The sequence below is a fragment of the Halichoerus grypus genome, chromosome 9 (assembly GCF_964656455.1).
Source record: "Halichoerus grypus chromosome 9, mHalGry1.hap1.1, whole genome shotgun sequence".
NCBI classification, from domain to species: domain Eukaryota; kingdom Metazoa; phylum Chordata; class Mammalia; order Carnivora; family Phocidae; genus Halichoerus; species Halichoerus grypus.
Genome location: NC_135720.1, coordinates 110,733,156 through 110,757,897, shown reverse-complemented (window position 1 = coordinate 110,757,897; position 24,742 = coordinate 110,733,156). Strand labels below are relative to the sequence as shown.

General features: G+C 37.2%; 1 protein-coding gene across 2 annotated transcripts in view; it reads left to right on the top strand.

Moving 5' to 3' along the window:
* Positions 1–24,742, top strand: part of ZFAND3 (zinc finger AN1-type containing 3) — a 333,302-nt gene that overhangs the window by 90,035 nt on the left and 218,525 nt on the right. For both annotated transcript variants that reach the window (XM_078055385.1, XM_078055383.1), the window contains one exon: positions 23,628–23,668. In XM_078055385.1, coding sequence (XP_077911511.1) covers positions 23,628–23,668 — 41 coding nt within the window. The remainder of the gene's footprint in view (positions 1–23,627; positions 23,669–24,742) is intronic.

Genomic DNA, 24,742 nt, shown 5'->3' with positions numbered 1-24,742 from the left:
TTCTTTTTTGGAAAAGCATCAGTATTTTGTAAAGAATAGATAGCTTCTACTAGTATTTGTAATGATGAGGTTATTAACTCATTCAACAAATACTTGTCACCATTCCATTATGTTCTACTCATTCATTGTTCAATGCTCTGGGAATATAGCTTTTATTCTTGTTGTGGGGTAGGAGTGGGGCAAGAATAAATTAAGTATATAATAGTAAATAATAGATAATGTTAGAAAAATAAAGCGTGCAGGCAGGCTAGGGAGTGCTGAGGTTTGGAGAATAGGAGATGTATTTTAAAATAGGATGTACCCGGGCGCCTGGGTGGCTCAGTCATTAAGTGTCTGCCTTCGGCTCAGGTTATGGTCCCAGGGTCCTGGGATCGAGCCCCACATCGGGCTCTCTGCTCGGCGGGAAGCCTGCTTCTCCCTCTCCCACTCCCCCTGCTTGTGTTCCCTCTCTCACTGTGTCTCTCTCTGTCAAATAAATAAAATCTTAAAAAAAAAAAATAGGATGTACCTTAGGGAAGAATCTACAAGAACCTCGTAATAGTGGCTGCTTCTAATAGGGGGATCTGGGCATCTGGCAGGCAGGGGTGGGAATGAGACATACTTTCACTAATACTCTTTATTTAGTGCCTTTTGAATTTTCTATCGTGATACATTTGTAAGAATAAATTTTATTAAAAGAGGCTGCTATGTTGTTAGAGATGAGGGAGTAGGGAGCTGCCCTACTTTCCACAGTCCATTCTGGTCCTTTTTCTGTGGTCAGGGCTTTCTTTCTTTCTTTCTTTTTTTTTTTTTTTAAAGATTTTTTAATTTATTTTTTGACACAGAGAGACACAGCGAGAGAGGGAACACAAGCAGGGGGAGTGGGAGAGGGAGAAGCCAACTCCTCGCTGAGCAGGGAGCCCGATGTGGTGCTTGATGTGGGGCTCGATCCCAGGACCCTGGGATCAGGACCTGAGCCGAAGGCAGACGCTTAACGACTGAGCCACCCAGCGCCCCGTGGTCAGGGCTTTCTTATTCAAAAATGATGTGTGGTTCTTTAATTGTAATTCCTACTAATAGTATATTAAGGAAAAAGACTCCCTGAGAAAGCAAGGGAGTTTTAAGTGGCAAATGGGTAGGAGATGAAAGTTATTATCAAATCTGGTAAAACTCTTTGCTGTTATTTTTTTTATTTTTTGAGGTATAATTGACATACAGTATTAATTACAGATGTACAACATAGTGATTTGACATTTGTATACATTGTGAAATGGTCACCACAAGAGTCTAGTTACCATCTGTCACCTTAAAGAGTTAATGTAGGGCGCCTGGGTGGCTCAGTTGGTTAAGCGACTGCCTTCGGCTCAGGTCATGATCCTGGAGTCCCTGGATCGAGTCCCGCATCGGGCTCCCTGCTCGGCAGGGAGCCTGCTTCTCCCTATGACCCTCACCCCTCTCATGTGCTCTCTCTCTCTCTCTCATTCTCTCTGTCTCAAATAAATAAATAAAATCTTTAAAAAAAAAAAAAAAGAGTTAATGTAATATTATTTTCTATATTCCCTATGTACATTACATTCTCATGACTTATTTTATACCTGGAAGTTTGTGCTTCTTAATTTTCTTCCCCCATTTCATTACTCATCTCTTCTGTGGCAACTATAATTTGTTCTCTGTATCTATAAGTCTGGGTTTTGTTTTGATTGTTTTGTTTTTTAGATTCCACAAATAAGTGAAATCATGCGGTATTTGTCTTTCTCTGTCTGACATTTCATTTAGCATAATACCCTAAAGGTCCATTCATGTTGTCACAAATGATAAGATTTCTTTTTTTCTCCTCCCTCCCTCCTTTCCTTTGTCTGAACGGTATTCCATTGTGCATATATACCACATCTTCTTTCTCCATTCATCCATCAGTGGACGTTTAGGTTGTTTCCATGTCTTGGCTGTTGTCAGTTATGCTGCATTGAACATAGGGGTGCATTTATCTTTCTAGATTAGTGTTTTCCTTTTGTTTGGATGGATACCCAGTAGTGGAATTGCTGGATTGTATGGTAGCTCCATTTCGGATTTTTTTTTGAGGACCCTCCATACAGTGTTTTCCATAGTGGCTCTGCCAATTTACAGTCCTACGATCAGTGTACGAGGGTGCCCTTTCCTCCGCATCCTCACCAACACTTATCTTTTGTCTTTTTGATGATATCCGTTCTGACAGGTGTGAGCTGATACCTCGTGATTTTGATTTGTATTTCCCTGATGATTAGTGATATTGAGTATCTTTTCATCTGCCTGTTGGTCATCTGTATGTTTTCTTTGGAAAAATGTTTATTCAGACTCTGCCCATTTTTTAAAATTGGATTTTTTGTTATTGTATGAGTTCTTTATATATTTTGGATATTATCCCCTTATCAAAGATAAGATTTGGAAATATTTTTCCCCAGTCGGTAGGTTGCCTTTTTGTTGATGATTTGTTTCACTGTGTGAAGCTTTAGTTTAATGTAGTCCCATTTGTTTATTTTTGCTTTTGTTTCCCTTGCCTTTGGAATCAGATTTAAAAAAAAAATGCTGGTACTGATGTTATGGAGCTTATGGCCATTTTAAATTTACAACAAAGAAGGCAAGAATCAGCAATGGGGAAAGGACAGTCTTTTCAATAAATGGTATTGGGAAAACTGGACAGCCACATGTAAAAGAATGAACTAAACCACTGTCTTACACTATATAAAAATTTACTCAGAATGGATTTAAAGACTTGAATGTAAGACCTGAAACCATAAAACTCCTAGAAGAAAATATAGGTGATAAAGCTCCTTTAAAAAATCCTGCTTAATAAGGCTGTGCTTCTTTTTCACATGGAAATAAAACCATCAATGACTAACTGCCAGTGTTCAGTTAAGCCTTTTAGAGAAGCTTTAGTCCCTTGAGTAAAAGCAGTGAGGCTGGGTGAGGTGTGATGGCCAACACCATATGCTGGGTTGCTGCCTCCATTACCACATCTGAACCACCGCTTCAGGCTTTCCTGAGGTTTCTCTTAAAAAACCCAAAAGGATTCACAGGTCCTTGGGTTAACTACTGGAGGGACCTTCTAACTGGGGCCACTAACAACATTGCAAAAGATAGAAGTAACTTAATTTTTTACCTAGATGTCCGATTCTATATGTCAATCCAGTTAACTTGTAACACTGGCGCTATTGGGGGTTAATCTTCAGTATTCTTTTGTTTTGTCCTCGGTGATAACTTTTTTTGGCTTTAGCTTTTATACTTGTAAATTTGGCAAATATGATTAATGCCTGGCAAAGGTAGAGGTAGGATTAATTTGGATTCTGAATATAAAATGTTATAAGAATATAACCTCAATATAAATCATAAAACAAAATTTTGTCTGTATCTTTTGATGTGTTTTAGGCCCTTCTTGTACGGGTCTGGTGCAATCATGTCCATATTTCCATTAGCTGTAATCATGAATTGGATCTCGTTTACTTACCATTTTACCAACATTCTGTGTTGTTATTTTGTGTGAAAATGATTTCATAGATGGTTTTAAATATTAATAATTTGAGATTATAGTTGTCTTCAGAGTAATATAAAGTTGGAAAATTGGCAAAATATATTAAGCTGTAATTTAGGGTGAATCTTTACACTTCTCTAAAAAGTATTCATTTTTAAAAGGTTGTTTTGATCACTGATCTCCAAAGTTTTAGAGGTTCTTTTTTTTTTTTTTTTTTTTTTTTTTTTAAAAGATTTTATTTATTTGACAGAGAGATACAAAGCGAGAGAGGGGACACAAGCAGGGGGGGAGGGAGAGGGAGAAGCAGGCTTCCCGCAGAGCAGGGAGCCCGATGCGGGGCTCGATCCCAGGACCCTGGGATCATGACCTGAGCCGAAGGCAGACGCTTAACGACTGAGCCACCCAGGCGCCCCAGAGGTTCTTTATTTGTATGTAACAAGAATTTTTAAGCTTAGAAAGCCATTCTTATAACTCCTTTATTCATTGGGTAGAGTTGTGTCAGAATTATAATTAGCTGTATCATTAAAAGCCCTTGTAATTTAAAGTGTAAATATTGAAGCTTTCAAGTTAGATTCAATAACAAGAAACCAAAATACTGAAATAGTTGATATCTTCTTTGTTTGGAACACGAAATATTCTGGCTAGCTTTTAGACTAATAATACAGTTTCCAGAGATTGAATAAAATTGTATATCACTAATGTACCAATATTCTAGGTTACCACAGTTGTTTTCTGTGCACTTTGTCATTCAGGGGCTGATCATCATTTTCTGAATTTTCTAAATTACCTTCAAAGTTTCTCTGTCTACTGTATAAACCTTTACTGCTACCTGGCTTTTACTTAACAGCACTTACTCCCTTTAACTAGTAGGGCAAGAGGGAATTTAGAGTATGTAAAATTCACATTAGGTCACTAGTAGCTATGGTTTTTGGAAAGATAAAAGAAGGTTTAACAATAGATGAGAATTTTAAAGTTATCCTTTGATTTTAATATCAATGGTAGTATACTCTAATATCGTGAATAAATTAATATAAGTAGGTAGAATTGATGAAAAAGTTTTTAAACTTGCAAATTGTTCATCAAAAATATGCTTGCTTTTTAAAAATTGTTTTCCATAAATAAGTTGGAATCTGTGTGCTCTGTACCTTCAAGTTGCTAACTGCTATTACCAAACAATAGTCCCTTTGTGAGGTGTGAGGTTTTTGTTCTGTGGATATTCCCAAAGGGCTATATGAGGAAATTCTGAAATAAAGGGATAGATTAACTTAAAAAAAAAAAAAAAAACTACTTGGCCTACTTGGAAGGGAATAAACAACTACGGGCTACAGTTTTTGCTTTTCTGGAATGCCAAATTTCAGCTCAGAGCAAATTCTTCAGCAGAGCAATAAACCTTTGAAAATTGCTTTATAATGGAAATGCTGACAGACCATTAACTATAGTGGTGCAAATGCACTGCTCTGACATACATAAGGTTTTCCCAAGTTGCTAAATACAATAAACCATGTTGGGCAGTGTACATCCTGTGGAAGCCTATATGGGTGTATACAGTTTGTCGTGTTATGCCACCTAATTATTAATGGAGAAGCTCAAACATAGCACCTTTGACATGCAGGAAAAGTATCATTTTAGAAGGGAAGAGTGGTTTAGGCTCTGCTGATGCTGATAGCTCATTTTATGTTTGCCACACTGGAAAAGGCCCAGGGTAAATTTAACATGATGCATTTAATCACCATTCCAATTACAGTGCCACTGAAGCAGATCAGTGTTTTCTTACTACCAATTCATTGGAACTTCTAGGTCATAAAGTATCATTATTAGGCATATTGGAAAGTCTCAGCCCAATGGAAATGGGGATTCTGGGATTTTTCCAATTGCTTTGAAATAGTAACGGAGGCTGCTTGGATGTACATTTTCCCCATGTAAAATGAAAATTGGAATTTAAAGGGATTGATATGACAAAGTGAGAATCCTATAATGCCCCAGGGAAGGATGAAGCAGAATGTTCACATCCAAAAATAAAATGAGGGAAATGATGAAAAGGGGTGGATACTTCCATAGCAGCCTGCTTAATGACTGATATCCCTGTTAATAATAAGTGTTAGGAGAGTATGTCTTATTCCTGGCTTGTTCATAGCACCTAGCACAGTTCCTGGCACATAATGTGGGTGTCAGTAAGTTTTAATAGAATTTATTTGTGCTTGTGTATTTGAAAACGTTTTGAGGCTAGATTGTCAGGCGCCTTGCTAAATGTTGTGTAAGGTTACTAATAAAATGTGTGTGTGTGTGTACATACATACATACATAATAATACATTATATACATACACAGCTAGAATTTATAAAAGATTTCTAAAGGCATTATTAGGTACAATTTGATATGTTGAATATCATGAATTAATGCGAAGATTCAAGTGTATTTTGGGTAGAATCATGTCCTTTGAAATGAAAATATATAGTAAAAAGATCTGACATCATTACTAGATTGTAATAAGTCTGATAACCCTATACTCTAAAATCAATGCTAATTGGACCAGGCTTATCTGTTCTGTTTGACTAAAAAAAAAATTTCTTTTCCCACTTGACTATGGCAATTCCTAAATTTTTTTGTTCACCTGCACTTTTAAGAAAACATAAGAATTCTTGGGCACTAGCCAAGATTTTGATTCACTAAGTCTAGGGTGGAGACTGGGAATCTATGTTTTTTTGTTGTTGTTGTTTGTTTTTTAATTTCCTTTCCTTGGGTGTTTATGTACAGCCACTCCCCCTGCCCCACTTTATGATTTACTTTGAAATGAGTGGTGACAATTATTTTGGACTTTTTGGGTTCTCTGGAAATGATAACCAGCACAGTAATGTCTTGGAAGGAAAGAAATGGCTAGCATATGTCATACTGAAGGTCTTTTTAAGACTAGTGTTGACTTTCTGTCCATATTTCACCAGAAGTCTACTGTCAGAGTTTGAGGAAAGATACCATATTCTTTTTTTTTTACCCCCCCCTGTGGCATATTCACAAAAGTTGTATTATTGGAAGGTGCCTTAGAAATTATTTGGTTTATTCCCTTCCTCTTATATTTGAGTTAATCTTAAAAATGTTTGTGTTTGAATCCCAGTTGTACCTCTTATTTGTTGTTGCCTCATTTCTCTGAGCCTTGGTTTCCTATACATAAATTGGGGTTAGGGGTGCCTGGGTGGCTCAGTCAGTTGAGCGCCTGCCTTTGGCTCAGGTCATGATCACAGAACCCTAAGATAGAGCCCTATGTCGGTCTCCCGCTCAGTGGGGAGCCTGCTTCTCCCTCTCCCTATGCTGCTCCCCTGCCTTGTGCGTGCTCTCTCTGTCAAATAAAGTTGTTGAAAAAAAATAAATTGGGGATAACAATACCTACCTACCATACAGGTTTTTAAGGATTAAAATACACAAAAAATGCCTAGCATATATCTTGTATGTAGTAGGTGCTCAATAAATGTTAGATTTTAAGGCATATCTATTATACGAACTGTAGTATACATAAAAGCCAAAAGAGGTAGGAAAATTATTATAAATTCAAGTTAAATATCCTGTATGTATACCCACAGGCAGTTTTTGTAAATTATGGTAAAATACATATAAAACCTACCATTTTTTAACTATTTTGAAGTGTACAGTTCAATGGCATTTAGTACGTTTACATTGTTGTGCAGTCATCACCACTATCTAGTTTCAGAACATTTTCATCACCCTAAAAAGAAACCTGTACCCATTAAACAGTCAGTCCCTATTCCCTCTACCCCTCCCCAGACCATGCCAATCACTAATCTTTCTGTCTTTGCGGATATGCCTATTTTGTATACTTTGTGTGAAAGGAATCATACAACTTGGGACCCCCTGTGTATGGTTTCTTTCACTTTGTATGTTTTTAAGGTCCCTGTGTGGTCTAGCATGTACCAGTACTTCATTCCTTTTTATGGCTGGATAGTATCCATTGTATGGATATACACCAAAGTTTGTTTATGTATTCATCAGTTGATGAACATTTGAGTTCTTTCCACCCTTTGGCTATTGTGACTAGTGCTGCCACCAACATGCATTTACAAATTTTTGTTTGAACGCTTGTTTTCAGTTCTTTGATTCATATAGTAATTCTATATTTAACTTATTGAGGGAACCACTGAACTGTTTTCCATGGTGGATGTGCCATCTTACATCCCACCAGCAATGTATAAGGTTCTCATTTTTCCACATCCTGGCCAGCACTATTTTTTATTATAGTTACCCAATTAGGTGTGAAGTATATCTCATTATAGTTTTGATTTGCATTTTGCTGATAACTACTGACATTAGGCATCTTTTCATTGGGCTTGTTGGCCATCTGTATGTCTTCTTTGGAGAAATGTCTTTTGGTTTTTTGTCTTTGTTGTTGAAGGCAGAATCTTTTAATTATAAAATTAATTGATGTATCATTTTTAGGGGGCTTGTTTGGGAATATAAAAATATTTGGGAATATAACAGTAAAGGATTGGAGTTCTTTTGGAGTAACATTTGATTGAATGTTTTATTTTTATCTTTTTTTGTAGAAATGTAACTACCTTTAATTATATAGTTTAGCCTCCTGTCGTACTCCCTGCCTCCAGTCTCCACTAGCAGATAGCCACATTTATTCCTTTCCAGATTATCCTTTTATATTGGTGTTTTTTTCCATAGACTGTTCCTTTCTCAACTTTTTTGTTAACAACTTTATTGAAGTATAATTTATATACCATAAAATTTCACTCATTGTAGCTATACAGGTTGATGATTTTTTAGTAAATTTATAGTGTTGTACCACCATTACCAAATTCAGTTTTAGAACATTTATAGCACCTTGAAAAGTTTCCTCAGCACTGTTGGTGGTAAATTTCTGTGCCCACCTCCAGGCAACCACTGATCTGCTTTCTGTTTCTATTCTATAGATTTGTCCTTTCTTGATATTTTTCACATAAATGTAATCATAATATGTAGAAAGAAGATTAGCTTCTTTCACTGAGATTAATGTTTTCAAGGTTCGTCATCCTTGTTGTAGCCTGTACCGATAGTGTGTTCCTTTTTATTGCTTAATCTGTGGATTGTATCACATTTTATTTATTCACCAGTTGATGGGCATTTGAATTGTTTCTAGATTTTGGCTATTATGAGTAATGAATGTTCATGTACAAATCGTTGTGTGGACATCCTCCCTCAGCTTTTTACTTTGAAAACTTTCAAGTCTATATAGAAAGGTTGAGATAATAAATATAATGGGTGTGTGTGTGTGTATACATATATATAAAATAAACGTCTATATGTGCCTCACTTAGATTCACTGATTGTTAACATTTGCTCCCCATGCTTTACCTCTTTTTGTGAATATACCTTTTGCATAAGTGTTTACAGATTATCATGATAGTTTATGTATTAAGTATTTCAGTGTGAATCTTTAAGAATGAGGACATACATTGTCATACATAACCACAGTATCATAATCAGACTTAAAAATTAGCAATAATTCATAACATCAACTATTTTATATACATACTGAAATTTCCCCACTTGTTCCAAAAGTGTCTTCTAGAGCTTTTTTTGCCCCCTTTCTTCTAATCCAGGATCCAAAAATGATTTATAGTTTGCATTTGGTTATTTCTCTTAGTCTCTCTCTCTTTAAGATTTTATTTATTTATTTGGTGGGGGGGGTGAGTGAGAGAGCACAAGCAGGGGGAGTGGCAGAGAGAGAGGGAGAAGCAGGCTCCCCGCTGAGCAGGGAGCCCAACTCGAGGCCCTGTCCCGGGATCCTGGGGTGATGACCTGAGCCAGAGGCAGATGTTTAACTGACTGAGCCACCCAGCTGCCCCTCTCTTAATCTCTTTTAATCTGGAATAGTTCCTCTGCTTTTTTTGTTTTTAATGTTCACTGAGGTTTAAGAGTATAGGCCACTTAATCCCAAATTTTAGATTCGTGTCCTTGCTTTCTCATGATTTAAATTAAACATTTTTGGCAAGGATACCTTAAGGTTGTGTACTTTTTTCATACAACAGTGATTAAATGAAAAAGTGAGTTAAAGTGTGGAATCATGAAAAATACCTTAAATAATTTAAAACATTGAAATAGGACACATGGAATGTCTCCTTACTTTTGTAGCTAAATGGGATCACTTAGTTAAGGTATTGATTGCCAGATTGTAAAGGTATGACTTTTTGTATTTAGCAATTTATAGGAGGAAACTTTGAGACCATATGCTGTCTTGTTTTTCAATAACCTTTTACCTAATGGCTTTAGTAAGTATCATTTTTTGAAGTAGTTACTACATGGAGGAGGGTGCATAGAATGCGTTTACAAAATAACTTCATTGTGCAGTTGAAAAGGCATTTTGTATTGTCTTTCTTAGGTTTCTGTGTTTAGTCTCCTTGACTTTGTTATATTGTACTTTCAGTTTCAGAGAGAAATTTATTAGTAGCATGTAAGGTGTGGAGATGGATTTTATGTTTTAGAAGTTGCTTTTGATATTTGATTGCAGTTTAGCAGTCAACTGAGCAAGATAGTAGAGAAATTAATGGAATCTAGTAAGAAGGAACACTTTCTCTGTAGTAAGTAAACATATATCAACTACTTTGCCAAAACCCCCCAGATTTAATTGTTTTCTGAATGTTAAGAATTTCATATATAGTTTACGTTTTCTCTGCATTTTTGTTTTTTAAAGATTTTGGTAGAGTGGCTAGTTTTGTCATCTGTGCATTCTGAAATTGCTTATATTATGATGCTGATTAATCATGGGTAGATTCTCAGAATGTTACATTTAAATCTGTAAATACTTTTCTTTCTTTTCCCGGGAAAAGAGAATATGGTATGTCAGTAATCTCTGTAATTAATGTGGTTTGTGACCGGCTTGCCTCCCAACATGTATATCAGATGTCTCTTATTCTAGTAAGACTGATAGGTAAGTGAAGAATATGTGTTAAAGCATGGAATGCTAAAAAATAATTTAGATGCCTTAGGTTAATTTAAAACACAAATGTATATAATTTGTATTTTTTGCAGTAGGCTTAAGACCTTATCTTTGCATACTAGTCAACATTGATTTGAGAGGCATCCATATGGGCTGTATAAGCCACACAAATAATACATCATTTGTGATGGTTAAACATTAGGAATATGGCCTTTGGGACTAGGCTTTCTGGGCTGGAACCCTCATCTGCCTCTTACTAAAATCTGAACTTAGGCAAGTTACTTATAATTTCTCTGTGCCTCAGTTTTCCCATGTGCAAAATACCAATAATAGCAATGTGTTAGTAATTGTAAAACACATGCTAGCTTAAAATGGTTACCTTGTTTAATCTTGCTGGTAACTGGCACATAAGTGCCTAAGTGTTTGTTAATCAATGTCCAGATTTGGTCTCAGTAAGTGGAGTGAGACTATAAAGACATCTGCGAAAACCTGAGGGCACTTTAGGTTTTTATGATTTGTTCCTCAATCTTTAAAGTTGTCTTGTCCATGCCTAATATGACAGCATTCTTTTTTTAACTTTTTTCAACATGACTGACTTTTAGCTATTCAAAATATTCAACATAGATTTCATAGAAATAATGCTTTCTTTTTGCACTTAGGGGTTTAGGTAGTCAACTGTGTGATCACAGCAACAAGTAAACTAGGCATAGTTATTAGGCATAGACAGATATGGGAACAAAAAAACAACTAGTTCTTCATAAAGCTTCAGCTTAACTGATAGGAATGGAAATAAGCCTCTGTATTGGAAAAAAGTTTTGCTGGCTGGGAGAGCATCTGACAAGCTGTGGGCCTGTCAGTCTGTTTTATGGAGGGTCTCAAGCATAAGTAAATATAGCCAGTTGAGTCAAGTCTTGTAACGGAAACTACTGCTGTATTTGAAGAAGATGCTGTTGCAGACTCACCATATTAAGGTGCCTAGTGTAGGTTATCTGTTATGGGTCTGTCTTCTGCTAGATTTTAGCCTTTCATCCTGTTTTTCTTGTGCTGATTAAGGTAGCTTATGTTTGTGGAAAGTAGCAAGTTCTATGGCCCGGAAGGTAGATGGATCCACGATTATTAAGCTCTTCTTAGAGCAGTTTGTCACAGCTCAGCACCGGTCCTCAGCACTGGGGAGGAGGGCCATGCACTCTGTTACACTGAATTCTGAGAGGTGGGTCCTGAGCTTTTTAATATTTCCACCAGAGTCTTAGATGGTGGCACACAGAATATGCTCATTAAGTTTGTGAATGACATCAAGTTTGGGTAGGATAGATGATTCAGTAGGCAACTGGATTAAAATTCAAAATATCTGAGGTTTAGAAAAGTTGGTGGATAGATATAGTATGTATATGTATGTATTCGGCAGGGTCAAGGCAAGATAATTTTCTTAAGGAAAGTAAACAGCTCTGGAAATTTAGTATAGGAGTAGGATTGGGTTGGTACCAGTGGTAGTACAAAGAATTCTAAGGTGATAAGAAAACCAGTTAAATAAGAGTCCATGATGCTTTTTGCATTTGAAACCACTGATAACAAGTCCTATAATTGGAGTGGTGCTTAAAGAAATCGTAGGCCATCCCTTTACGATATTTAGTATTAGACTATCACAGGGTATGCATTCAACGAAGATCTCAGAAAAATGTTCCAGAGTGAGAAAACTAGAAAGTTAGGAAGTAGTCTCCATCAGAAGGTTTTAGTAGGTAGTTAACCTAGAAATAATGGAGAGTTTAGTAGTTCTCTTAGTAGATCATAATTATATTATTGTATGGTCATAGACTCATAGAATGTCATAGGTCACTGGTCTAAGTAACCCACTTTATTTTAACAAAGGGTAAGAAAACCCAAACGTGAGGTCAGACACTTAAGCCAGGCCCCTTCCTCCCAGGCCACTGCTGTTACTAGTATGATGTGGAACTCGATCCCAGGACCCTGGGATCATGACCTGAGCTGAAGGCAGACGCGTAACCATCTGAGCCACCCAGGCGCCCTCAATTTTGTATTTTAAAGTGAATGACTAAAATAACCAGGAAATGGAAATTTTGAACTTAATTCCTTTTCAATGAGTTTTAGACTAGGAATAAGGAGAGCAGCTTCTTTTCTGCTATCATCTTTCAGCCATATCTCATTACATAAAGTAGGTGTGGTCCTGACCTTTTCACCCACCCCTTGAGAATATCCTAGTAGACTGATAAAGCACATAAAATGTTTAGAATTTGAACAAATGAAAGGTGCTATTGGAGTATAAAAGATGTTCATTTTTTAATGTCCGTGACATTACCTGCACATTTAAATTTTTTCTTGTGTTTATATATTGATAGATATTGCTTTCCTCTCCTCCATATTTAGTAGATGTCATGTTGGTACTTGCATCTTACCTAAATGTTATGTACTGAAATGTTGCATCTTGTAGATGTCTTTTTACTTGGATATTTTCCAGCACAAGTACCTTGTGCTTTTCTTCCTTAGCCCTACATCTACCCTTGCTAGCCTGTTTAACCTTGTAGTTTGAACCCTTGTAACTCTGTCATCTCCCAGGCTTATGACTAATTTTCTGACAAAGAAAGATCTAATGATTTAGGTTTAGTTTTCATCTTTCATAAAAATTATCCTGCATTTGATCTGATTTTCCATAAATATGGATAAGTAAATGCCTCATAAGAGTAGATAAATGCACGCTTCACCAGGATGAAGCAGAAGTATTTGCCACTTGGGTAGGGCAGGTTCATATATAATTCTTCAGTAGTTTTTATGTAATGATAGTTGCAAAGATGAAGGAAAATGCAAAGCTCAGTATTTTGCCTTAGACGAAGTGGTTCTTGAGTTTAATTATTAACCCATTGCAGAAGTTTCATAGCCGTTTAATTATGTTGACCACTGTTGAGGAAAAAACACTCTTACCTCCATAAATATAGTCAGTGTCCCTTTCCCCTACTCCTTTGGGGCAGCAGCATGGCTAGCCAGGAGAAAAATAAGGGCAGGGAATACCTCAGTGTATCTCTCTTCGTTTTTTTATTCTTAGTTTAGTTCTCAAATTTTTGCTCCTTATACCAAATGGTTGGGAAATACAATCTCACTGTGCTGTTTTCATAGCAACATGAATTCCTTTTGTAATGGACCGGTAGTAGTACCTAATGTAGTGTAGAATTTTTAAAAATTTATTTTCTGTACCAATAATACTTTATTGAGCTATAATTTATATATAGTAAAATGCACAATCTTAAATGTATCATGTAATAAATTTTGACAAGTGTATACTTTGTATACATGTAATCATCTCTCAATAAAGAACATTTTCATCACTCCAGAAAGTGCCTTCCATTTCTGTAGAATTCTAAAAAACTATTATTACAAAGTAGATGGGAATAGTTTAAGTGAGAAATTTAATAATCAGTGTGTATAAAATTTGTTTAGGTAGCTGGACAGCAGTGAACTTAGTCTTTTTTTAAGTTTTTTTTTTTTTAAAGATTTTATTTATTTATTTGACAGCGAGAGAGGGAACACAAGCAGGGGGAGTGGGAGAGGGAGAAGCAGGCCTCCTGCTGAGTAGGGAGCCCGATGCAGGGCTCGATCCCAGGGCCCTGAGATCATGACCTGAGCCGAAGGCAGATGCTTAACGACTGAGCCACCCAGGCACCCCTTAAATTTTTTTAATAGTCTTTTTTTTTTTTTTTTTTTTTAAGATTTTATTTGTCAGAGAGCATAAGCATGGGGAGCAGCAGGCAGAGGAAGAGGCAGGCTCCTGGCTGAGCAGAGAGCCTGAGTGGGGCTCCATCCCAGGAACCTGGGATCATGACCTGAGCCAAAGGAGACGCCTAACCAACTGAGCCACCCAGGTGTCCCTTAGTCTTTTTTTTTTTTTTTTTTTGGTAAGATTTTTTTATCTACTACAAAAGTGAATTCTGCTGAGCATTAGTTTTTTTCTAACATAGAGTTTAGATTTCTTAAAATATCATACATTTGCAAATGAAGAGACCAGGATATAAGGCAGCCCTCTGTTTTCTACATAAGAAAAAGAAGTGTTTGGTCAACTTGAATATAGAAACTTTTAGGGGTATAGGTGAAATAATTAAATGTCTAATTAAAATGCTAATGGTACATACATATTTTAAAACTCTATTTTGAGATAATTGTAGTTTTATATGCACTTAAAAAAATAATATAAAGAGATCTTCTATATTTATTCATTTTACTCCTATGGTAAGTTCACATGCATGTTTAAGATCACAGGTTATATAAAATTATATGCATTTGTATATGTTCCTAATATAAATTTTAAAATACTAGTTTTTCCACACACAGTTTATGAAAGCAATTTATTCAAACTTTTCACATCTTCACAGATATCAGTGTCTTTAATATTTACTAAAACCATGTTTAAAGTTATTGACCACAGTTTTTCGGTTACTCACTTCCTTACAAGTTATTTGAGATAGAGCACTTTAAAAATCTATAAATGTTACCCTGATTGGAAATTTTATCTGAAGCCACAAGAATCTATTCAAGTAACACTAGGAGAATTGCCATCATTTTAATTTTATTTGTGATCTTCCTAACACTCCAAGGCTTTTATTTCATTGCTTTCTAAGTGATCTTCAAAAGCCTTTTTCAGTGGCAGCTACCTCTTGTAATTATGAGATCACACTTAAGTATTAAATGTATTTAAAACTGTATTTTACTCCCTTTAAAACTTGTTCGTTGTAATAACCTTGACAAAGCGTCCAACACTAGGGTTGCCTCACGTCCTTCCAGACTTAAGTGTTTCTGCCCGGTGATGAACTTCACTGTCTCGCCCTTTCACAGACTCTGACTGCGATAGATGCCCCTGGGAGTTTAAATCCATTGATATGGGCTTCCTTTTTGAAATCGCATATGCCCTTTCCCTGGGCATGACTGCATGCCTGGGTTTTTCACTTTTAGGTTTCTTGGGAGCTTTTTCCTTTTTCCCCTGTTGGTATTTAGTATAAAATTATTGGTGCCAGCCTCAAAAGTAAGGATTTAATTGTAAAGCAATTCCTTTTTTTTCTTTTTTCTTTTTTTTACAGATAATTTTAGGGAAGAAATCCTTGTGTTTGGGTATATATATACCACTGTGTGTTAGAGGTGGTAGTGTCATTAGTTTCTCTTATTTAGAAAAATTATTCGGCATTTTTATTTAGTTCTTTGTATTTTTTTTTCCTCCTTTCCTGTGAGGGCTTTTACATGTTTTAATTTTTGTCTTCCTTTTTACTAGTTTATTGATGACCATGGCTCATCTTGTTTTAATTGTTAGATAGTGCTAGACTAAGATCTTAGTAATGTGTACAGGGCCACAGATGATAAGGTGACTTGTTTTACATCTATGTATCTTTTAGTGTGGGGACTTCAAAAACCTAAAACTAGAGGTGTGTGTTGTGTCCTTGCTGTCCTTGAATTTGGTATAAAATGTTAAGACACTGTTTATTACAGTACCCCAACTGGAATCTAAGTTGTTAAATTGAAATTATCTTTTAAAGTAGTATGACCCGTATTGCTACATTCTAGAAACTAATCCCCCTTATTAACAACTCCATCTTTTCCTTTGTAATATTCCCTTAGAAAGAAAACTTTGCAGACATTGAATGATTTAGAGTGATGTGTAACAGTTCAGACAGGCTGGATGCACTGTTGAAAGCCTCCTTTGTCATTGCCAGCTAGGATGTCATCTGTTTGAACTGGCCTTTTTCTTGTTTGCCTGGGGTGAGCAAAGAGTGATGATTTAGTAGAGTTGTTTCTTGCTTCCTAGCTGTTGTAGGAAGTTAGACTTTGTGGCTGTAAGTGTATGAGGTGGCACACAGATTGTTACTAGTCTTTAATCATCTAATCTTCTAGGCAACTGGAATGATTTTTAGAATGGAGGAGGCATTGTGATTTGATTTTTCCTTCTCTTCCTTCACCTCCCTCTCCTTCCCTTGCCTCCCCAATGTCTCCTCTTCTCTCCTCTCTTCCCTCTCCTTCCTTTATATTATTAAAGAAGATTGAGCTAGGATATGTGACTAGTTGGCTTTTACAGATTAGTTGTCTTCATTAAGAAGGAAACCCCATTGGGGCACCTGGCTGGTTCAGTTGGTGGAGCGTGTGACTCTTGCTCTCGGGGTCGTGAGTTCGAGCCCCACGTTGGGTGTAGAGATTACTTAAAAAAACAAAAACAAAAACTTAGGAGCGCCTGGGTGGCTCAGTCGTTAAGTGTCTGCCTTCGGCTTGGGTCATGATCCCGGGGTCCTGGGATCGAGCCCCACATCGGGCTCCCTGCTCAGTGGAAAGCCTGCTTCTCCCTTGCCACTCCCCCTGCTTGTGTTCCCTCTCTCTGTGTCTCTCTCTGTCAAATAAATAAATAAAATCTTAAAAAAAAGAAAAAAAGGAAACCCCTTTGTAGTCTAAATTCTTTCAGTTTTATTGATCTTTGCCTAACTTAGAGAAGTTTAGGGACCATAGGACTGGAAGGGCTTTGGCTGGTACTGTTGTTTTCCTTTTGAGTCTTAAATATTTTTGTATCTCAGTTTTTTTCCTCATTGTTGGACCAAAAAAAGTATTGTTGAGGAATATTGATATGGTGCTGTGTGTTTTTTTTAATTTCCATATTTATATTAAAAATGTTTTGTGGGGGGAACCTGGCATGTGTGTGTTTTCCTGGGTGGGAAGAGATAGTAGTGTTTTATGGATGTAAAGAAAATATTATAAGTAAAATGTTTCTAGAATTTTCAGAAGTCAGGAATATTATTTTAATTCCCCCAGATGAATTAGTTGGAAGTTAATTTATCCTTCATTAAAAAATTAATATCCTTCAAAATTGGGAAATTTTTATTTCAGAAGAAAACAAATGATTAAAGTAAGATAACCATTTCTCCCATCAAGCAAAGATTTGAAAATAATAATACTTAATGTTGGTAAGAGTTTGTTGGCAATACTTACCCAAATCATACTTTTTCATCTAGTAATTCTCCTCAGAATCAGTCTTAATGAAAGTTGTTCAAAGATTTATGACCAAAGATTTATGTCTTAAAATGGTCATTATAGGAATATTTATAATAGAAAAAATCTGGGGCGAAGATTGAACATCTAACAGCGAGTGACTAAATAAATTATGTGCTAGACTGTTACAGAGCAACAAACATGTTTTTCAAGAATACTTAAATATTCTTGGGAAATATTAAGTAAATATAAAATGAAAATGAAATTTACATATTTTTACTGCACTTTAAAAAATGAAATATGTGATCTGTGCAAAAGAAAATATGTAATGTATATATGTCATAAAGCATAATGCACACTTGTGAACATACTACACAACTTTACCACCACTGTTAAATATAATAAATTCTTAATTATGTGTATCCATAGGATGAGAAGGAATTATTTCAGAATATTAACAGTTTTCATTTTGGGGGGTTGGATTATCAGTGATCTTTGGTTTTCGCTTAAATGCTTATGTTCTTTTTCTAAATTCTGTACAGGGTCATGTGTTCTCAAAATTAGAAAATATCATTAAACATTATTCATTGAAAGGAGAGAAAAATTTAAGCTGGTTTCTTTCCAACTCCATTTCATTGGAAAGAAACTTCTGAAAGTGTCTGCCACCTGTTACCTGCTCAGTGACAAGTCATGACTGGTTACACAGGATGGCATTATCTACCAGTTGTAGGTAATACAGTATGATAGAGTTCCTGAGAAATGACAGGTTAGCAGTTACAGGAATTGTGGATGCCCTTTCTTCCAGATGGTGTTTGAATGACCTTTACAAAACACATTTTTGAAATCTACTTAGGTTTTTATGTTTTATGCCTTTAGGAGAAGGGGATTCATTTCTCCATTTAACAAATATTGGGTGCCTGTTAAGTACCAAACATGAGTGACCAAGAGGGTCATTTGCTAAAAGAAAACAGGAAGAGGGACTGATTTAATTTGGATGGTCAGGTGAAGCCTACTGAGGGGGTTTCAACCAGGACCTGAGTGACAAGAAAGAGCTATTCTTACTGTGATTTAAGGGTAGAGGAAACAGCATGGGCAAGAGCTCTACAGCACATTCTAGGAAAAGAAAAAAGGCCAGTGTGGTTGGAATGTAGTAAATGAGGGGAGTAAAATGGTAAGAAAGAAGAGGGGGAGGTAGGCAGAGTGAGACCATGAGGGAACTTCATGGTTTTGGAAAGATGTTTGAATTTTGTATTAAATGCAATAGGAAATTGTTGGATGGCATTAAGCAAGAAATAAAAATAATTTATTTTTTATTTATTTTTTTAAAGATAGAGCAAGTGAGAGTGAGCACGAGCAGGGGGAAGGGCAGAGGGAGAGGGAGAAGCAGGGTCCCCTGCTGAGCAGGGAGCCCAGATGCAGGGCTCGATCCCAGGATCATGACCCAAGCTGAAGACAGACGCTTAACCGACTGAGCCACCCCAGGTGCCCCAGCACGATCTAATTTAGTTTTAAAAGATTCCTCATTGCTTTGTGGAAAATCATTATAAGCAGTCAAGAGTGGGAATGGGGAGACCAGTAAAAAGTCATTTACAGTGGCCCAGCTGTGAGGTAACGGTGGCCAGAGTGGAAGCATTGACAAAGGAGAGAAGTAGAGATTTGAGGTCTGTTTGGAATTAGATGCAATGGGTTTTGCTGAGTATTGTGTATGAGAGACTATAGGAAAGAGAGAGATCAAAGTTGGTTTCTAGGATTTTGACTTGAGCAACTGGAAAGAAGGTGTTACCATTTATAAAGGTGGACAAGATGCATCAGGCGAGTTTGGGAGTATTGGAAGTTCCAGTTTGAAATGTTGACTCTGAGCTGCATATTGAGTTGTCAAATAGGCAGTTAAATACGTGAGTTTGGAGCAAGTTGAAGAGGTTTGGGATGAGGGTGAATATTTGTGAGTCTTTAGTGTATAGATAGAATATTTAAAGCCAGGGAGAAGCGGAGGTAATGAGGACTGAGCCCTGGGATCTCCAGATAAAGGTCTTGACTGTGGAGGAGGAACCAGCAAAGGTGGCCAAAAGAGAGCAGTTAGGTGAGAAAAACTAGGGTTGGGCGGTAAATTTGATCTAGAATCTGAACAAGAAGACAAAGTAAAGAGTTTTAAGAGGGATGCTTCTGGATGAATGCAGTTGAGTGGGGGAGGGAGTGAGAGGAGATCAGAGACCCAACTCTGTGTATTTGTTTTGTGAGGCTGCTGTAACAAATTACCACAAATTGGATGACTTAACACAACAGAGATTTATTCTTTTAAAGTTCTGGAGGCTGGAAGTCCAAAATCTGGCAGGGCTGCCTTCTCTCTGTGGGGTTCTAGGGGGAGAATCCATTCCTTGCTTCTTCCAACTTCTGCTAGCTTTCCCAGGATTCCTGGGTTTGGACCACATTCCTACAGTCCCTACCTCCATTTTGATACCACCTTCTCTTCTGTGCATCTCTCCAAACTCTTTGTGCCCTTTCTCAGAAACACTTGTATCATTTAGGCTCCCCTGGATAATACAGGGTAAACTCAAAATCTTTAATTTGTCTGCAAAGACCTTGTTTTCCAGATAAAATAAATTCCAGGGATTAACAAATTCCAGGGATTAGGATTTGATCTCTTTGGGTGGCCATTATTCAAGCTACTAGTCCTTGGTTTTAGAAACATGGTAGCCTTTGGAGATATCTATAAGAGCAGTTTCTTTGGAGCAGTGGGACATAAGAGAATCCTATTTACCTTTCATGTTTGCTGTCACATAGAGAACTCTATTGTCTGTTTCAAGACTGCAAGACTCCTTTCTATGGGCAATCAGTAGTTGTATGCCTGTGGTTAGCTTCAAGTTTTACATGTTGAACATGAGAAAGGAGAGAAGGTCTCAGAAGCGTCTGCCAGTTCTTTCAAGTTGTGAGTTACTGAACTATGTGATCCAAGTTGGCATTACCAGTGGCCATTATTTCTCTAGCCAAAAGCTGGCTTATTTTAGATTTCATCCATCTCTGTTTTGATTAATAATATCAGTAGCTGTATTATTTCTTTCATAACCTGATTGATAAGCACATTGCTGGGAAATTCCTATTCAGAAAGTGGGGTGGATGTCAGTAAGATTTAGGTATAGTGGGTATTTTAAATAAATTATCTGAAGGGAGAAAAGGGGATGCAGAGAAAAAGGTTATTTTGCCATTTTTTTTCTTACCAGCTTTGTGAAACACAGACGGTAAAACTGCACACTTGGTGCCGAGCTGCCCTCATTGGTTCTCTGCACGCTTCGCATAATTCCTCCTGGACAATGGGAAGCATCAGAAGTGATCACAAGTTACCTCTTGCTCTCTGTGCTACTGCATGGACAAAAGATAGGGACCACATCTGGAAGAGGCTTGCTTTCCTGGGGGGGAGGATTTCTAGTAACAAAGAAATTCCTTCATCCTCAGTTCTCTTTCAGTTGGAACTGAAATAACTGGCAGCCTACGGTTGCTTCCCTGTGTGTATATATATTTGGAGGGGAGGGCAGGTATTGGGCTTCCTCCTGATGAAAGGCTGTGCTTTCTCAGGGAGCTTACTTGATTACCGTACATTAAATCTGTACTTGTGGGACCATTTTCCTAAATTACCAGAGTGCTGACTCAGGGTTTATGTGTACCCTTCAGCTTCTGTATTGGGAGCAGAGGCCCTAGTATGGCATGGTGAAAAGAACACAGGTTTTGGAGTTAGCAGACCAGGTTCATCCACTTACTTGCTATGTAATCTTTGGCAAATTATATACCCATACCCTCTGGAAGCTTTCCTCATTTGGTAAAATGGGGTTGAAGGCATCTGGTATGCTTACCACATACTAGCCATGTAATAAAAGTTAGATTCCACAATTATAATAACATCTTTTTGTCTCTTTATTAATTTTTATTCATTTATTGATACTCAGAATTTCCTTACTGCCTTTGATGTCTTTGTATTAAGCAGAATCCTTAAAGAGATTCACCTGTTAACATAGCATCTCTTTTGGGGAAAGAGAAGCAATGGGCCCCCACCTCCTACCCCCCTCCCCAGTTTTGTCACTATGACAATTACTTGCCATTAGGTCTTGGGTTCCAGTACATTGGAAAACAACCATAGCCATCAGGGAATACTCCTGAGGGAGGCTTTCATTAATTGTAGAATTTACTAGGGAGAGCAGAAGAAAGTTGGCTTGTTCTATATAGGAGCACCTCTGGGCAAAGACAAGGAGGGGAGTTGCTGAGGAATGAGGCTGTAAATAGGTCAGCTTACAACATAGAGTATTTTAGGAGGTTTGGGGAAGAAAGCTATAGGAATGAGTCCACTTGGGAGAGGATCAGGAACGGAAACAGCAATGAGAAGAACTTAATAGAAAAGTTATTGATTGCCCACCATGTTGTGCCTGGGCTGCTTTGTAGTGCAAGGTGCTGTGTTATGCTGTGAACAAAGGATGGCCTTTGACTACTGGGTATTTATCCCTAAGATACAAATGTGTTCTGAAGGGGCACGTGCACCCCAATGTTTATAGCAGCAATGTCCACAATAGCCAAACCATGGAAAGAGCCATGATGTCCATCAACAGATGAATGGATAAAGAAGATGTGGTGTGAGTGTACACACACGCGCGCGTGCGCACGGGCACACACACACACACACTTGAATATTATGCAGCCATCAAAAAGAATGAAATCTTGCCATTTGCAACAACATGGATGGAACTAGAGGGTGTTATGCTAAGTGAAATAAGTCAGTCAGAGAAAGACAAATATCATATGATCTCACTGATAAGAGGAATTTGAGAAATAAGACAGAGGATCATAGGGGAAGGGAGGGAAAAATGAAACAAGGTAAAGACAGAGAGGGAGACAAACCATAAGAGACTCTTAATCTCAGGAAACAAACAGGGTTGCTGGAGTGGAGGGGGGTGGGGGGGGACGGGGTGGCTGGGTGATGGACATTGGGGAGGGTATGTAATATGGTGAGCACTGTGAATTATGTAAGACTGATGAATCACAGACCTGTACCCCTGAAACAAATAATACATTATATGTTAATAATAATAATAATAAAAAAAGGATGGTCTTTGGCCAGGGTCATGCATTTCCTCTGCAGTTCCCCAGCTCTGTGACCTTGGGCGAACTGCTTGCCTGTCAAATGGAGATAAGACTGTCCTTGATTTCCTAAGATCCCTCAATTTAATAACACCTAGGAGGAGGTGGTAGGAACATTTCCTCATTAATTTAGTCATCATTTGTAACCAATCATATGATGTTACCTGGTTGTAGAAATTTTAATGCGGTTTTTTTTTAAGTGCATTTTAGAAACAAAGCAATATGGTAATACCCAGCTCACGGATGGTGGAAAGATTAATAAGATAATGTATGTTAAGTGCCCATCAAAGTTAGTATTCAGTGAATACTATTATTAACAGATGAAAAGACATGAAAAATAATTTGATTGGGAACCTCTGAAGAACGAATTTTATTTTTTTTTATTTCTTATTTTTTTAAGATTTTTATTTATTTATTTATTTGACAGAGAATGAGAGAGAAAGCACATGAGAGGGGGGAGGGTCAGAGGGAGAAGCAGACTCCCCGCTGAGCAGGGAGCCTGATGCGGGACTCGATCCAGGGACTCCAGGATCATGACCTGAGCCGAAGGCAGTCGCTTAACCAACTGAGCCACCCAGGCGCCCTGAAGAACGAATTTTAAACAACAGCGTCATGATGTGACCAGGATCTGAAAATAGGACTAGAATGAAGGGAAAGAAGATGAGATAAAAATTCAAATAATGTTATGGAGATACATGAGTGTGTATCTGAGCAGAAAGTTTTACTCCTTTACAGACAAAATTTTCGTTGTCTGTAGTGATTGCGGTATATGTTCCAGTGTGAACAGAGGGAATGTGGTAATCTTGTGGGACAGAATGACTCCTGTGTCATCTTCTGGGCATGTTAGAGTAATTCTGAACTTGCTGCTACATTATTTCTGAATTTTGCTAATCATAAAAAGTAAAGCATTTGTTAACACACTGATAACAAAGTGTGTGTTTGTTTTTGTTGTTTTGTTTTCATTTCCTTGTGGGAGAGGGTGGCTGATTAGGGACTTAGCACTAGGTAATTAGTTCAGTTGCCTGGCCAGGAGATTCTTACTTACATTTCAAACATCTTTATGTTTTCATTAGAGTAATACTGAATTTTTAGCTCTTCTTTCTTTTTTTTCTTTTTTTTTTGCCCCAGGTCCAGCAAGACTATGAACCTCTGTTCCAAATGCTTTGCTGGTAAGTGCAGAAAAGGGTTTTTTATTTATTTTATTTTTTCTTCTTTTGATTGTTTTTAAGACGATCTAAATTATTTGGCCTTCTTTGTGTTTATGCATGGGGTTTTGTTTTCTTTGCTTGTGTGTGAAAGTAGTTTCTCCTTATCAAGATGCTTCATATATTTGCCTAGGACTATTGAAACAGCCTTCCCTGAGTGAAATGAAATCGTCTGTGTACTTGCACCCAACAAACTTTACATAGCGTACAGTTGTGGGCATATAGTGGAACTGTAAAAACTTGTGTTGTAATAGGGTAATAACATGTTTATGTCTGAAATTGACTTGAAATATTAGTAGTGAATATTGTTTTTACCAGTGAGAATACAAGAGAAAGGATATTTTCATGTAGGAGTCAGGAAGAGAATCATGTTGAATTAGCCCTAGAATCCAGTCCCTTATTGAAATCACCTTGGGTAAATCACTTAATCTCTTTGGACCTTAGAGTCATCATTTATAACATGAAGTGCTTGGGCTTGATGTTTGCCAAGGGCCTTTTCCAGCCCCCAACTGCTGATTGGTTGACTCCTTAAATTATGACTCCTTCATGAACTTAAACCTTTATTTTTTAAAAAGAATTTTATGTCTAATGATTTCATATAAAATAACTAAGTCTTTACTGAGATATGTTTAACCTTCCTTTTCTATTCATTTTGTCAAGAATAAAGCTGGACACTAGTTGAAGTGCTAAGGACAGATTTTAATCAGGAATATATAGCAATAGGGAAGAGTTCAGTTTGAACTGAACACAACTTCAGTTTGTGCAGAGGTAACTGGGTATTTTAAATGGAGAATGAGGGAGTAGGGAGGGATGCTAGCTTGGCTCAATAGAGTCAGGGAAGTAAAAAAATTATAAAGGGCTTCTCAGTGTAAATGATGAATAGGTTGGTTGTGTCTACTAGCTGACTGTCCTGGCAGTTAGGATTCTGTCTTTCTACTGAGACTGAGCCTGAGGCCCTACCATTCCTGATGGTGACCTTTTAAAATAATGGCTTTCATGTCCTTGAAATAGGGACTCCTGAGATGTAGGAGATGCATA